This window comes from Penicillium coprophilum (assembly GCF_028826855.1).
Source record: "Penicillium coprophilum strain IBT 35676 chromosome Unknown utg000004l_segment0_segment0, whole genome shotgun sequence".
In the NCBI taxonomy this organism is placed as follows: domain Eukaryota; kingdom Fungi; phylum Ascomycota; class Eurotiomycetes; order Eurotiales; family Aspergillaceae; genus Penicillium; species Penicillium coprophilum.
The window spans coordinates 7,301,659-7,316,627 of NW_026622723.1; the positions used below are offsets into that span (position 1 = coordinate 7,301,659).

The window sequence follows — 14,969 nt, forward strand, 5'->3', positions numbered from 1 at the left end:
AAGATTGGGAAATTAGGGAATTTTGGAGAAGAGCAAATGTATCCGGGACCCTGCGTGGTTTCTAAGGAATATCCCTCTCAACCGTCAATGGTCAACGGCAAAGGGCCACAAATGAAGAGATAAATATGTAGGAATTGTTCGCTTCAGGGCTGTCACATTACGCCATATAAACGCCGATTGGGTTTAGCGCCCGACGCGTCAAGACACGGCCCCACGTGACTTGCGGGGAGCCAGTCACGTGGGCCCAGTCACGCAGAGAGATAAGCTGATAACTCCCAGTCCGCTGAGTGGACGTCTGGCATAGGGCAAGCTCCACGGCCTGTACAAAGTTGATATATGAGTGTGAGCTAATTGAGACAATATCGAAAATATTCATGGATGATTCAACCTCTCGCACTCTACCATATCGTTTTCATTCTTATTAAGAGCCTAGTTATAGCCCATTGCCGTGCGGAGAAACCCCGGCGCTTGCGTGGGGTATGCCCCGTCCCCCGGATTTTATCCGCTCCAAGGTTGTTGGGAGGTTTCCACTGATGCATTGACAGTCCTTTTTGTACCTCTTTCGATGGAAATGTCAGTTTCCCAGATCAAAGTGATGCCGTCATATCAGCCATTTCAATGTCTCGTCTGTCAAAGTCGATTTACTCGACATGAGAACCTCAAGCGACATTCAACGCTACACTCCCGCTCTCAGGCCGAGGCCTCGCTTCCCTGTGACTTTTGCCACGCCACATTCTCCCGTCCCGACTTGCGCAATCGTCATATGAAGAGGAAACACCCAGAGCACGAGCAGCATCGAGTGACGAAGAAAACACAGCGCCAACCAGCACCCAGACAAGACCGGCCGCATTCTTCTGCCTCGCCGACAGCGATCTCACCTACAAGAAGTCACGGTGGCTTGCCGTCTCCTGGATCCGTGCATTCGAGCCCAGGAGAGGAGACGAGATTCGATAATGATGCGATCTGGCGCCCAGTAATGAGGTATCCGCAACAGTTTGACCGTGATCACCTCACGGAAAACCCGAATATTGCTACGCCAAGGACCAGGATAGCCAAGACACAAATAACGGGAGATCTATTACAACACCAACCGACGACGAGCGATTCCAACTTGATCGATCAGATTGTCCAGGACGGTACAGATCTGGAGCGGAGCTTACTACTAGGGACATCCTTTCTGAAGTCCACTAATCACCTTGACAACCAACAACATTCGATGACTACCTTACAGGCTGAGCCAATTGATACAAGTCTAGCCGAGTACAGCTTCAATCATCCAATCTTGGATAGATTGTCGCCAAATGACATCCCTCAGCTCCAGGACGATTGGACCCCGACTGCCCTACAAATTTCAAGAGGCTGCATTCTATTTTTCAACTCTGTCACTCATTTCCTCCCTTTTCTCCATTCCTCGACATTTGACCCGACACAAGCTCCTCCTCATCTGGTCCTCAGTATTCTTTGCCTTGCCTATCAATATGGCGAGGACCCAGAGTGCGGGGACCAAGAGGGCTCAGGCAAAAGCTTTTCTAAACGTTGCTTTCATAAAGCCCGAGCTCTCCTTGCCTCAGATGAAGATAGGCCTGACGCTTCAACAATGATTACCACATTAGTTCAATCATACTTGCTCCTTCAAATTTGTGCCATGATGTACCTTTGTGGCGACAACTCGGCATGCGGGCTCAAGATGCATTCGCATATGATTTCTCTAGCTCGCGCTGGACGAATGACACAGCCAATGCCCATTGAGTCAGGCACGACAGCAAATTTGGAGTCATTATGGCGGGAATTTATCAAAGCCGAGTCGCACAAACGGACCCTTTTCGCCGTGCATCAGATCGACGCGCTTTGGTACCAATTCCTTTCTATTCCCCGCTCGATCTCACACTTGGAGATCAAGCATGATATGCCCTGTCCAGAAGACCAATGGTCTTCATCATCTTCTGCTGAATGGGCTCATCGGCAACTTGTTGCAAGAAACGCCGGCCCCTCAGTCACATACACGGATGCTGTTCGACGCTTCCTTTCATCTGATGACGAGATCGCCTGTATTCCGGCATTTGATCCATACGGCGCCATCAACATTGCGCAATTTCTGATTTCTAGCGCCCGGGAGATTTCAGGCTGGTCTACAATGACAGGAATCCTCAGTATGGAACGATTTGGCGCGTTACGATCATCTCTCGTTGCACTCAGCCCGTTTATCTGCTCCAACAACCACACAGCACAAAAAGCGCCTGCGACAGCATGTGCTGCAACTTGGGAGACTGCAATGATTGAGCTGCAGATGTGGTCACCATCACATACAGGCGGTATTGTGGAAGGAAGCATAGACGCCGTTCTCAGTCAGTCAACATACTTAGTACCGTCGCAGTTCCTGTGTGATACAGACACGGCCAAAGCTATACAGCCACATGTCAACTGGTTCCTACGATATCTCGATGAGACACTCATATTGGACTCTGAAGCGCCGTGGGTTGCCTTGTATGCGTATAAAGCCTTTTTGATTGCCTGGCAGCTGATTCAGATTGGCATGCCTGGCGCAATGGATGCTGTGGGCGTCCAGGATGGTGATAGGGAAGGAGCTCTCATGTGGGCGAGAAAGGTCTTCCAGCGAAGGCAGAAATGGCAGCTTGGAAAGCTCATTTTGTCTTGTTTAAATGATCTAGACAAATGAATCAGTATCTTATTATGCTCAATTGATTTGCCGAATTTGCTTGTGTTGATACCTTATTGCAAGTTCGATCGATGTAATCATCCTCAAGTAGATTATCATTGTTATACCCATTTCCCTAAACTAAAACATACCAAAACAAATCGACATAACCCCATATACTGATCCCAGCAATAAGTGAGTAAAATGATACAAAACAACGTAGTTACTGATCAGTACATCTCGTAGCGCCATTTGAGCTGTACCATCTCCTCTGTGACGCCGCCCTTGATAACCTTGGCTATTTCCACGGGGTCACCCGAGTCCAGACGTTTGTTCTCGCGCAAGACGAGCCAGCGGTATGCAGTGATCGTAAATCCGAACAAGACAGCAGCACCCATAAGCGTGCCGAAGGCAGCATAGAAATGAGGCTCTCCAAAGTATAGGTACGAGGCCCAGATGTTGGATGTGCCACCAATGGCATTGACCAAAGCAGAGGCGGCCGCTCGCTTCGAGATGGGGCGTGCAAGATGCAGGTTGATGGTCTTGTAGAGGAGGAGCTGGGGACCGACGGAGGCGAAGGGAAGGATCATCATGGAGAAGTAGCGGGCGCCCACGTTCGTACTCGCAATCGGGATAATGTACATCGGGATCGAGATGGCGATACAAAGGAGAATGATTGGGTAGACGGTATTTTTTCGATCAGAGTACAGCATGAGTACGTAGTATACAATCCCAGCGAGGATATAGGGAGGTGCCGTGAGAAGCAAGCTGATGGTGCTGGTGAAGTTGAGAGAGCCCACGAGGGTGGGGAAGTAGTTGGCGATGGAGCCCTGCGTTTGAGATAACATGTTGCAAAAGATGAGAAGGATCAACTTAGGATCCGAGAGGGCATTGACAAAACCTTTCATCACACTCTCATCCTCTGTGCCCTCTGCGGCACCAGCTTCAGACTCAACACGCCACACGGCGCAGTCGCGCTCAAGCTGGGAGAGAATGCGGCTGTTGTGGGGAAATTCTGGCATAATGCAAGCGCAGATGATGCCAATGCCAACGGTGGCACTGCCCTCGATGATGAATAGCCACTGCCAGCCGCGGATTCCATGGTGTCCATCAAGTTGAAGGATAGCTGCGGCAAAAAGACCACCGAAGGCATTACCGACTTGCTGGGCAATATATAGCCCGGCAATACGCTTCCCTAGCTCCCTCTTTGTGTACCAGGCAGAGAGGTAGTAGATGGCACCAGGGAAGAAAACGGCTTCGGCGGCCCCGAGAATTGCTCGGACAGCGAGGAGCTGACCATATGTCGTAACCACCGCTGTGCACGCCGAGATACAACCCCAGATTGCCACGGCACCACAAATGTACATGCCGGGTCGGGAGAACTTTGTAATGAGGAGGTTGCTGGGAATTTGGAAGGGCAAATAGCCGACGAATAGAATGGAGATAGCCGTGGCGAATTGCTGTTCCGACATGTGCAAATCTTCCATGATGCCTTGAAGTTTAGAAGCCGATAGATTTTGGCGATCAATGTAGTTGAGAATGTACAAGATAGAGATTGTTGGGAGGACAAATAGGTCAACCTTTCGGACAGTCTTCTTGTTGAGAGTAGTGAACTCATCGTCGCTGAGTGCGCGAAGGGACTCTGGCATGCGGTCGTAGGCACCGAGTTGTCCTTCTGCGGAAGAGACGTTGTCCTCAGCCAGGTCAGACTCTGGGTCTTTCTTGTCCATAGGGAAGGACATGAGGAGGGAGTACTGCTGTTTGCCAAGGCCGCAGCAAGTATAAACTATGGAGAGTATGTTGCAGGTTGCAGGCTGTTGTCCTGTAGAGGATACTTGAGCTCCCCATATATAGCTCAGCTCAGTATCTACATGTACCGCAAAGCGGACTCTTTCTCAAAGAATCTCGAGGCATTGATTGGTCGAGATTGGGTCATTCGTAGATGATAATGAGACGAGTAGATAGCCCTGGAGATAGGCGTATGAAGGAGCGCCCAATGATATCTGTCCAATTGGAATCGATTACCCCAGAATGTAGAGTTTGGTTGAAATCTGGGGTACATCGAGCTAGCCTGGGAGGAGCTCTCGCATGTAGTCGATAAGAAGTTTTTTGGGAGGTGCAGGCTGAGCCAGCTGAGTTTAGCGGCCATTCAGAAATAAGCCACATTTGTGGGCGCGAGGCCTATATAATATTTTGACTTTCCAGAAGGGCCACTAATGTCATCTGTAAACACTAGATAAGCCACCCCGTAAGTTTGCCACTAGTTTGCCCTAACTACCATGCAAGAGCTCATGTTTACCTCGTCTAAGCTCCTCATTTTCGTCTAGTTCTTACTATCTTTGGTCGAGATAAATGAGGGGAATAAGGATACATACACCAATAAATGATACTTAAGTTGGCATCTTATTGATACATCGCGTCTTCATCCTACTCTCAACTCCCAGGCAGGCCCAGATTACCATCTTCATATCCTAATACTTCTACCATCACAATGGCTTACACTACCGCTCTCACAACCTCAATCGAAAACTCTCGATTGAGGCTCCTCAACAAAATCAAAACTGGCGAGTTTCCACTTATGACCTTCATGGCCATTCCTTCCATCCGCCAGGCCCAGATCGTTGCCTTGACCGGTGTCGATGGTATCATCATTGACTGCGAACACGGTCACATTGGCGACGATGCCATGCACAACTCTGTTGCTGCCATCTCCGCCCTCGGTGTCTCCCCGGTCATCCGTATCCGTGGTCCCGCCCACGATATCCTCAAGCGTGCCCTCGATACCGGTGCCCATGGCATTATGGTTCCCCAGATCAACAATGCTGAAGAGGCTGAACAAATTGTTGCTTCCTCAAAGTTCCCTCCCCAAGGTGTGAGAGGTCAGGGCTCAGCCTTCCCTGCAATCGGGCACGGTCTCACAACTCCTGAATACATGAAGTCCGCCAACGAGACCATCATCACCATGATTCAAATAGAGACCCGGGCGGGTGTCGAGAACGTCGATGCTATCTGCGCTGTGCCAGGTGTAGACCTTGTTTTCATTGGCCCCAATGATCTTGCCCAGTCACTGCTTGGATACACACCTGCTCGTGGCGATGAGCCGGAGTTTGTTTCTGCTATTGACAAGATTATTGCGGCCGCGCGCAAACATGGAAAGTGGGCTGGTCGCATGGTCAATAATGGTACGGCGGCCAAGGAGGCTCGGGGGCGGTATGATACCGTCGCCGTCACTGGTGACACTAAGGCCATTCAGAACTGGTACATGGCAGAGTTTGATATTGCTCGCTCATGAGAGAGCTGATGAATTTATGGTGTTTTATGATAGACTTTCATCTATAAAAATTTAAATAGACAAATTGAGTTTCACTACTTCCAATTTCATTGCTACTCTATAAGAATTGATTGCAACTTCAGATTCGGAGAATCTCCGATCTAGCTATATGTATTGTTCGGACGTGGGAAACCAACATTAAGTAGACCGTTTCATCCCTTAAAATGGATCTTTATGCTTTCTAATCCCGTTGGCCGAAATTGGAGTAAAATAAAAGCCAGTTTATTGATTCGTATACAGTGACTATTTGAAGAAAATATGGTCTTGTATGCTTGATTCTAAGGACAGAAGCTAATGTGGTCATACACAGCACACAGTAGGATCCAGTCCTAGAAGTACGTAGGTGCTTGATTAATCTTATGTCTAACTATATACTAAGTCCCAATTATGTAGTATATTGGTAACTCTGCTTTACACCATGTAGCAACTTGATACTGTATTCAAAGATGATTTTAAATTTCATTGTCTATATTCTAAAAATTTTCATAATATCATTCAAGCTTGCGCAATACACTCGATCTCAATGACAGTGCCATTTCCAGGGGCAACCGCTTGAAGACATGAGCGTGATGGCATGGGCTGTGGGAGGAAATCGATGTAGGCTTCGTTCATGGCGGCGAAATCCTTCATATCGGCGAGGTAGACATTGTACTTGACCACTTGCTCAAGGGAAGAGCCGGAAAGCTCGAGGACCTCCTTCAGGTTTTGCAGAACGGTTCTCTGTGCGAAGAAATCAAGAGTTAGCCAATGCCTAGTACCCGAATAATGCTTGGGCAACTGGACTTACAGTAGCCTGTTTAATCTCTCCCGTGGCAGTTTGACCTGCGCAGAAGACGAGCCCGGGGACTTTGACGGCAGGACCTGGATAGGTTAGTCAGTCATTTGAATTCTTTTTCCAAGCGAATGCAAGGGGATTTGTATAAGATACTTACAGTTGTGAGGCTTGGTAGGGAACTTTTCGCTGGAGATGAGTTGACGAGACATCTTTGCTGGTAGTTTTGAAGAGTATTGGGGCTTTTTGACGGTTAAACTTCACGAGTGTGTCAAGCAATTTGAAATTCAGAAGTACTGGGAGCTTGTTTAAATTTGCTCGAGCTATCCCTCATGCCTCTCTATCTGAGGCATATTGCCAACCACAAAAAGGGGCAATTTTGATTATCGCGATGGAGGAGCAGTGTCAATTTGGTAGGTTATTCATTGTCATTTACTAGGGGATATGGGAGGAGTGGGAGGAGTGAGGAAATGGGAGGAGCACATGATGTTGGGTAGCGTATTGCGGCCATATCTTTCAAATACCTATCAGTGTCTGATTCCTGGCCTGATAATCAGTACTGACTATATGGCCGCAATCATTTGCGGTTGACACCTCACTTCCAGCAATGCTCGCCCATGAATCCTCTTCCAATTTGGGCCTAGCGCCAACGCTTTAGGTTATGCTTAAGGTTTCCCAGCCCAGACCATGCCATTTTCGGCCATCGGAGGGAAGGAGGAGCCCCCGAGGTTCGATTGACGATAACAGACGAGATATCGGGAGAGTGTGGGGAAATGAAACAAGGTGCATCCAACCTCACGATTACCACGCCCAGAATATGGTGGTGCCAGTAGTAGAGGTTGATAGTCCTCCATTAGATCTAATCTAGCTGAATGAAGCATGCCATACTTACCTTACCGGATATCGGATGCGCAGATAGGGTTTCACGTCTCATCAGATATAAAGTAGATATAGAACTCGATCAGATAATCTTCCACACACTGTCTTCAGCATCGATCACAACCTTGAACCATTCTTTGCACAAACACTACCATGGCACCTGCAGCTCCCTTCAATCCCCCTGCGGCCGACCTGCCTGGCAAGCCTTTTGTCCCAACATGGATCCCACCACCAGTTACTCAGCAAAAGGAGAACTTTGCGGAGCTTAGCTCCATTGATCTCTCTTTGATGGACTCGGATGATCCTGCTGTTGTTGAGAAACTTGTTCAGCAGGTCAAGGTCGCCATTCGTGATGATGGATTTCTTTTCCTCGAAAACTATGGAATTTCCCTAGAACAGGTGAGTCTTTGTTCTCGGGAAATACTCTAAGGTTAATGTCACTCATAATATGTCTCTTTCAAATAGCTCCACCGTCAATTCTCTCTTGCACAGTATCTATACAATAATATCAGCGAAGAGGACAAGGAACGCCTTTTGTTTAACCCTGAAACTGGTGTCTGGTCCGGCTACAAACATCCCTACGGATTCAAGGTAAAAAAATCCCCCTCATGCATTAAGAAAATCAGGCCCTATACTTACTATCCTTTTTGCTGATTAGCGCGAACGCGGACCCGAAGACGGTATCGAGCAATTCAACTGGTACAAGCCCGACTGGAACGACATCAACCGTGTTCCCAAATGCCTTCACCCATTCATGGACGAGATTGAAGAGTTCTCCAACTATCTGACCAAGTCCGTCAACCGCCGCCTCCTGACTCTCTTCTCCCGCGTCCTCGAGTTGCCCGACGACTATCTCTGGGACAATGTTCAGTCACACGGTTGTCCAACTGGCGAGGGATACTTCCGTCACGCGCTTTTCCGCCCTGTCCAGAAGAAGACCCAGGAGGCATCCAAGGGCCTGCGCATGCACGGTCACACTGACTTTGGTCTGACCACCTTGCTATTCTCTGTCCCTATCTCGTGTCTTCAGATTTGGGGCCGCGATGAACAGTGGTACTACGTGCCCTACAAGCCCGGTGCACTTGTCATTAACATCGGTGATACCTTGGAGATTGTTTCTGGTGGTCATTTCAAGGCTACTCGTCACCGTGTCTACAAGCCTCCCTCCGATCAATTGCAGCAGGAGCGCCTCTCGCTGGTTCTGTTCAACAGTTCTGTTGGTGATTTACGCATGGGTCCTGCAACAGGTTAGTACATTGAAATCAACACACCTGGGCTCATCAGAACAATTATGCTGATATATCCTTTTATAGCTTCTCCTCTTATTCAAAGGGTTGGCTGTGTTGAGGAGCAGGGCGTCTACAAGGAGTTCAAGAGCCTTACATCCCAAGGAAAGCTCGTGCCTACCAACCGGCAATGGCGCGAAATTCAGATCTCTACCGCCACTGATCCTACGGACCAAGAACGCAACAGAGTTGGTGCTGACCAGGTCCTTATTGATGGCAAGATTATGCATCAGCGAGAGTACATGGGCGTCAAGGTCGTCCTGCCTGTTTAAACTAGAATGCAAGCACTGATTGGAAGGGTTTGTTTTTTTTGATATTATTACCCCTGGTTTTTTTTTCGGATGATTTATGCCAACAGATTGTATGCAAGATCCATTCATGTAGCGTTTCAACTTTTATTTTATCTCGTTCATACATTATACAGTAGTATGAAAAGCGTAGCTGACTGCCCAGGTGTTTACTTACTCATGGACAGACGGTGGATCAGAGACATCAAGCAATAAACATCTCTAGCCATTATTTTTCTAATACATCTCGAAAGGAAATATAACCACAGTTTTCTCCCAAGCCTCCCCACAGCGACATGGTAATAGGACTGGTCATTGTGATGTGTCCTTGTCTTTGCAAGTAGTATTCCTGAGATGAAATTTTCAGCCTTAGGACCAAAGGACCGTGTAAGAACAAAATTCGTTCAAATTTTACGGTATAGGGGAAAGAGACTTGAAAACATTGTCACGGACCAAAGGTTTGCAAATGGGAAGATTTCATTGTCCCTAGTTCTAGAATCTATTTTAACCCTCCAGCTAGGAGGAGACTCTGACCCGTCATGTACCCAGTCTTCACTAGCATGGTAACAACGTTCGCCGTTTCTTCTGGAGTTCCTAACCGCTTTAGAGGAATACTCGCTGCCACTTCGGGGAATGCCGCGGCAGAGGAAAGCATGCCTGTATCACCGATCATAGCTGGGGCGACGTCGTTGACACTAATGTTGTACTCTGCCAGTCGAGTTGAAAGGTTCTTCATCATACCAGTAAGACCACCCTTTGAGGCTGCGTAGTCTAGAATGTGAAACTGAGTCAGTGATTACCTTGGAGAAAAAGCTGAGGCACCAAGAACAGTGAATTAACTCACGACAGCCGTTAATACCTCCACCTTGAGCGGCGATAGAGGACATAAAGATAATCCGGCCCCACCTCTGGGCCTTCATGTGCTCTACTACGCCCTTGACAAGGATGAAGGCAGCGCGAAGGTTGATGTTCATGGTGTAATCAAACTCCTCAAGTGTTATGTCCGACACATCAGGAATCCGCTTGCCATATCCGGCATTCGATACAAGAATGTCTGGTCGTTGGCCGTGCTTGAGATCAATTTGTTCAAACATTGCCTGGATTTGATCGCTAGACCCAACATCAACTTGATGGATTGAGATGCGAAGATTCTGAGTGGGATTCTTGGATTGGATATCTGCCACGATATTGTTCAAAGAGATCAAATTGGTCGAGTAGGTCAAGGCGAGATGAACCCCATGTTGTGCAAGTTGGTGTGCACAAGCTGCACCGATCCTAAAGTCGGAAAAATGACGTGACTCAACTTCATGTCTTTGTATAAACAGACTCGGTGTCTTGCTTACCCTCCTGAGGCACCGGTGATTACGGCCAATTTACCTCGAATGTCGTTAAATGCCATTGTTGTGAACAGCACGTTAGAAGTGCAAGTTTACTGATTCAGCAGAGAGATCAAAGACCCCCATATTACCCCATTAGCGTCAAATGTTCTCCGCCATTGAAAAATGTTCCTGATAAACAGACTGCAGGCCATATTGCCACGTATAATCCGGAGTAGGGAGTTGTTCCATGGAATAACCAAAGTGGGCAGAGTGGGTTCATGAAGGAGCTCCTCCCAACGTTTTGCAGCAACCCTAAAGATACCTAGGTAGTGATAAGATTATCTAACCTGGTTATCTGTCCAAAATATTGATTTTGCCGTTTACGCTGATTTTGCGATCGTTTTATTCTTTTTCACGAGGATAGTAGCGTGCATGGTCGTTGTAGTAAGGGGAATGCGGTAGTACGGCAATCTCCAACTGCCGGTGCGCGCCATAGCAGGTTGCCCCATAGTGTATTGATTCCACGATTTTCAACTATCAAGCTACTATACGGCTTAAGTAGAGAGGTACATTGCAATCTAAACATAAGTAATTAATCATTGAGAACCCAATCATCAAGAATTTGGTCTGTGTGCTTTTGTAGAGACCAGAAAGAACCTCAGGCATCCACTCCCTGGTGAATGCCTGAGGTCAACAAGTAGTGCAAACCCTGCAAACCCTTCGGGACACTGAAACTGGCAGGAAACCACGTGATGAATCACTCTTTTGCGCGAGAATTGCGACGCGGTCTTCGCCAATATAGCATCACCGACAATCGCCGCGTTTCAAATGGCTTTTATACTCTTATCGCAGACACTACGACGATTCCTATCAGTATGTTATAGTCTCAAGGACTGGATAGAGATTGCGTTCATTTCTCCTTTGTCACGCCTAATCCACTGGCCCACTTGTCACGATATTGAAGCGGTATAAGTCGAGCCCGTCCCTTTCTATCGCAAGAGTTTCCTGACCAACTTACGTAGGGACCTCAATACGGTTACGAAGCAAATGAAACTAGACACGGAAAGGTCGAAACCATTAGCAGAGATGCTCAAGGACAATTTATCTCTGGTGGGCTAACTGGGATTGTGGAACTCCTTGGTGATGGTACCGTCCTTAAATCGCCATTTCCTGACGCTGAAATAGAAAACCACATCCTGGAAATTGCCAAAGAGGCCAGTATCTATCATCGCGTTGGCCCACATGAAAGGCTGGTACGAATATTGGATCACTCTAGGGATGGCCTTATTCTTGAGTATATGAAAAACGGTGACCTCAAAACCTATCTTCAAGCCCAAAACTCGATTCCGATGAGCCTGAAGTTGAAGTGGGCATACCAAATCGCGCAAGCCGTCGCTCTCCTACATAGTAACGGCATAATCCACTGCGATATCAAACCGCGAAATTTCCTCTTAGACGCGACTCTCAATATCAAAATCATTGACTTCTCTGGCTCTTCGCTAGATGGGTCTAAACCGGCCTCTGGTGAGGGAACTCGATTCTATCTCCCACGACATTGGAGAGACCCACCTACCGTGGCTACAGATCTATTTGCGCTCGGGTCGACTCTTTACGAGGTTTTTCAAGGAACTAGTCCCTACGAGGAGATTCCTAGCGATCAAGTGGAAGAATGTTTCAAGAGAAAGGAGTTCCCTAATGTTTCTGCTATTCCATGCGGACAGATTATCAAGCAGTGTTGGTTATCCCAAGTCGATTCAGCCGAATATGTACAGGCTTTTATGCGAGATATAATTCGCAGTAAGCTTAACGCCGACTATATCCCTCATCTCGATGGTTTAGACATTGCTCGGGGTGTGTTGATTGACCAAGTGGGGTATCCTTAGGATCGGGATAGTCGATACCGGTTTGTTTTGCTTGGAGGCATCGATTGAAAGTTCTGGTCGTTGTGTCGCATGATATTGGACAGCCGCGATAATGCTTAGTGGACACAAGATATTCATATATCCTAGAAACTGTCAATTATTGGTGTTTTACTCCTTTTTGATAGGATACAAACTTTGATTGCACTATTTCGTCGCTAGATAGAAGGGCGATAAAGGATAACGCTGATATCTGCGTAGATATTAGGAACCACGGCTATTAAATAAGCCGTTATTTATACTAAAGCGTCTACTATCTAGATAGGCGTCTAAAAGCGGGGAATTACTGTCTAGTAAGACGCCAACCATATGCTAGCCAAATATTCCCTTAGGTTTTCCGCCGGGGGAAGGAGGGGGCGCTACATCACGTCACATACGTTCAAACGAGGAAGGGTAGCTACAGTCAGCACACACAAAAAGGAGACAACAAGGACCCTCATTGGAGGGCGAATATCGCCATGTTTCTACTGGATTTCCACTAGGTTTCCCATAAAAGCCTCTAGTCTAATATTGTCACAGAGTATATATATATACATTCGATGTCACATTAAGATACTTGGTAGCAGCTTAGCGCGTAAAATACGGATATCGGAACCATTATTATAATTCTTAATCGGAGAAATAGGTGGATTTTTATAGCCAGTCAGGTATTTTAGCTAGAATACAAGATATTTCTAGAAAGAGGAGAATTTATGCGTATTTACGACTGCGATCTAGCTGATAGCAACTCAGATGGAACAAAAAATCTTTTAAATACGGGAGAGTCGAATCCGAAGCAGGGGATCGCATTAGAAACACATTTTTGTGATCAGCTAGCGCCTGGGTGCGTATAACGAACCTATATCTTGTGATTAAATAATAACTTCCCTCAAGACCGAAAATCCGAGTAGGTGATTGCTTGGTTGCTAGGTTTAGATATGAGATCGTTGATGAGGCATTTTTACCATTGGATACTTGGGACAGGGCGAAGCATCTACAGTCACCAGGGAACCAAGCCACGATGGAACGGAGCAGCGAAGACAACGAGCTGCTAGGCAGATCATAGCCAGGCAGCCCCGGAGCACGGACGAGACACTAAGACAAGGCATTGGGGAGGTGGTAAATCATCGAATCGAGAACGAGGGAGGATGACCGAGGGGAGCAGGCAGTGAATCCCATTTGAAGAACAAGTAGGCTATATAGGCTGAGTAAGCGCTCTGTGAACGAATGATCTGTACCGTATTGCTCTTCCAAAAGCCGTGCAACCTTCTTACAACACTGTCTACGCCAAGAGGCCGAATGACTCCGATCCCAAGAGTGGAATGTAAAGGCAATAAGGGCTCAGCCGCAGTTTGCGACCGAAAAGTACAAGGGGGAGAATGGGGCAGTCGGCCTATTGGGCGAGCGAGATTGTAGGGGCGCAGGCGGGGTGGGAGTCATCGAGACAGGACTTGGGTAGCGGCAAATATCGAGAGAATCTCGCAAAAGCTGGGCTTTGTCCTGGAAAGAATTCCATGGCCAAAAGGATTCCAGGCGAGAACTGGCGTTTGACATATTGTGTGGAAGAGACGGCTGAGAAAATATTCGAGATGTGGTGGTTGTGGGTACTTATAAAACAGGAAACTGGTAGAGAATAGAGAGTTGGGGATTTGGGGGGAGAGGAGAATTTGAAGGGGTTTTGAAATATAGTCTTGCTATTTGAGTGGACTATTGTGATTCAGAAAGGATCGCATGAGTTTTATTCCTAGGATCTATTGACTATATATAGACCTATACGGGTCCGTAGATAGACTACTATGGTAGATAGTAGTCATGTAAGGGCCTATATAGGTGCCTATAGTCCCTAAAGATATGTGTCTTATATTTAAAATAAGCTTTCGGATCTTATCCTCCCCCACTAGACTAGAACTACATACAGTAAACCTTTCTTTCTTCCTTTTCCTTCTCTCTCTGTACTTAGTATTCTCGTTGAAATGCACTCTTTTGTTTAAAGAACTGGCTGGTAACATACACTAATAGACTCTCAAAATTACTTACTCGCTAGAAGTATAAAGCCTTTATTTAAATACTTTATATAGTGGATATAGGCGATTTAATAGTATAAAGAAGTAGAGATCAGTATACTAAGGTATATAGGGGTTCTAGTAATCCTATACTAGTATCGCTAAGGGGGTATATCGGAGTATATAGACTAGTATACCGGAGATTTTGTTTATCTAGTTTGTTTAGTAACTTTGAATTAGTAATCCACCGCCTATATAAATTGCTAGGAAAGCGGATACTATGATACAGAGATTTTAATACCATTGATTGGACCCATACATTTCAGGATACCATTGTATTTGACAACCTCACTATTTCAAGGCACGTGACGCTGTATTTCTTTTGTGTAACCAACGTCACCAACGATTTCAAGTTTTGCATTGCCCAACATAAATTCCATCGACCTGTCACTTCAGTGTCACTAAGTGCCCTGGTCTGTGAATAGTATTGATTCCCTACATAACGAGTCGGTCATTCCTGGCGCATCTCGGAGTACTC

General features: G+C 46.8%; 7 protein-coding genes across 7 annotated transcripts; 4 read left to right on the plus strand and 3 right to left on the minus strand.

The window, feature by feature from the left end:
- Positions 1-571: 571 nt before the first annotated feature.
- Positions 572-2,677, plus strand: N7500_007185 (uncharacterized protein; the record flags this gene model as incomplete). The annotated part of the gene is made up of 1 exon (XM_056678329.1): positions 572-2,677. One exon carries the CDS (start codon positions 572-574, stop codon positions 2,675-2,677), a length of 2,106 nt encoding a protein of 701 aa, XP_056533329.1.
- Positions 2,678-2,886: 209 nt separating this feature from the next.
- Positions 2,887-4,398, minus strand: N7500_007186 (uncharacterized protein; the record flags this gene model as incomplete). The annotated part of the gene is made up of 1 exon (XM_056678330.1): positions 2,887-4,398. One exon carries the CDS (start codon positions 4,396-4,398, stop codon positions 2,887-2,889), a length of 1,512 nt encoding a protein of 503 aa, XP_056533330.1.
- Positions 4,399-5,147: 749 nt separating this feature from the next.
- On the plus strand, positions 5,148-5,948 carry N7500_007187 (HpcH/HpaI aldolase family protein; the record flags this gene model as incomplete). The annotated part of the gene is made up of 1 exon (XM_056678331.1): positions 5,148-5,948. One exon carries the CDS (start codon positions 5,148-5,150, stop codon positions 5,946-5,948), a length of 801 nt encoding a protein of 266 aa, XP_056533331.1.
- A 534-nt stretch (positions 5,949-6,482) lies between these two features.
- On the minus strand, positions 6,483-6,971 carry N7500_007188 (RidA family protein; the record flags this gene model as incomplete). The annotated part of the gene is made up of 3 exons (XM_056678332.1): positions 6,483-6,707; positions 6,775-6,848; positions 6,920-6,971. The coding sequence occupies 3 exons, from the start codon at positions 6,969-6,971 to the stop codon at positions 6,483-6,485; spliced, it is 351 nt and encodes a 116-aa protein (XP_056533332.1).
- An 820-nt stretch (positions 6,972-7,791) lies between these two features.
- On the plus strand, positions 7,792-9,196 carry N7500_007189 (uncharacterized protein; the record flags this gene model as incomplete). The annotated part of the gene is made up of 4 exons (XM_056678333.1): positions 7,792-8,037; positions 8,104-8,229; positions 8,297-8,885; positions 8,952-9,196. The coding sequence occupies 4 exons, from the start codon at positions 7,792-7,794 to the stop codon at positions 9,194-9,196; spliced, it is 1,206 nt and encodes a 401-aa protein (XP_056533333.1).
- Positions 9,197-9,710: 514 nt separating this feature from the next.
- On the minus strand, positions 9,711-10,610 carry N7500_007190 (SDR family NAD(P)-dependent oxidoreductase; the record flags this gene model as incomplete). The annotated part of the gene is made up of 3 exons (XM_056678334.1): positions 9,711-9,982; positions 10,056-10,486; positions 10,555-10,610. The coding sequence occupies 3 exons, from the start codon at positions 10,608-10,610 to the stop codon at positions 9,711-9,713; spliced, it is 759 nt and encodes a 252-aa protein (XP_056533334.1).
- A 748-nt stretch (positions 10,611-11,358) lies between these two features.
- Positions 11,359-12,413, plus strand: N7500_007191 (kinase domain containing protein; the record flags this gene model as incomplete). Its single annotated transcript, XM_056678335.1, has 2 exons — positions 11,359-11,403; positions 11,553-12,413. 2 exons carry the CDS (start codon positions 11,359-11,361, stop codon positions 12,411-12,413), a joined length of 906 nt encoding a protein of 301 aa, XP_056533335.1.
- Between the last annotated feature and the right edge of the window lie 2,556 nt (positions 12,414-14,969).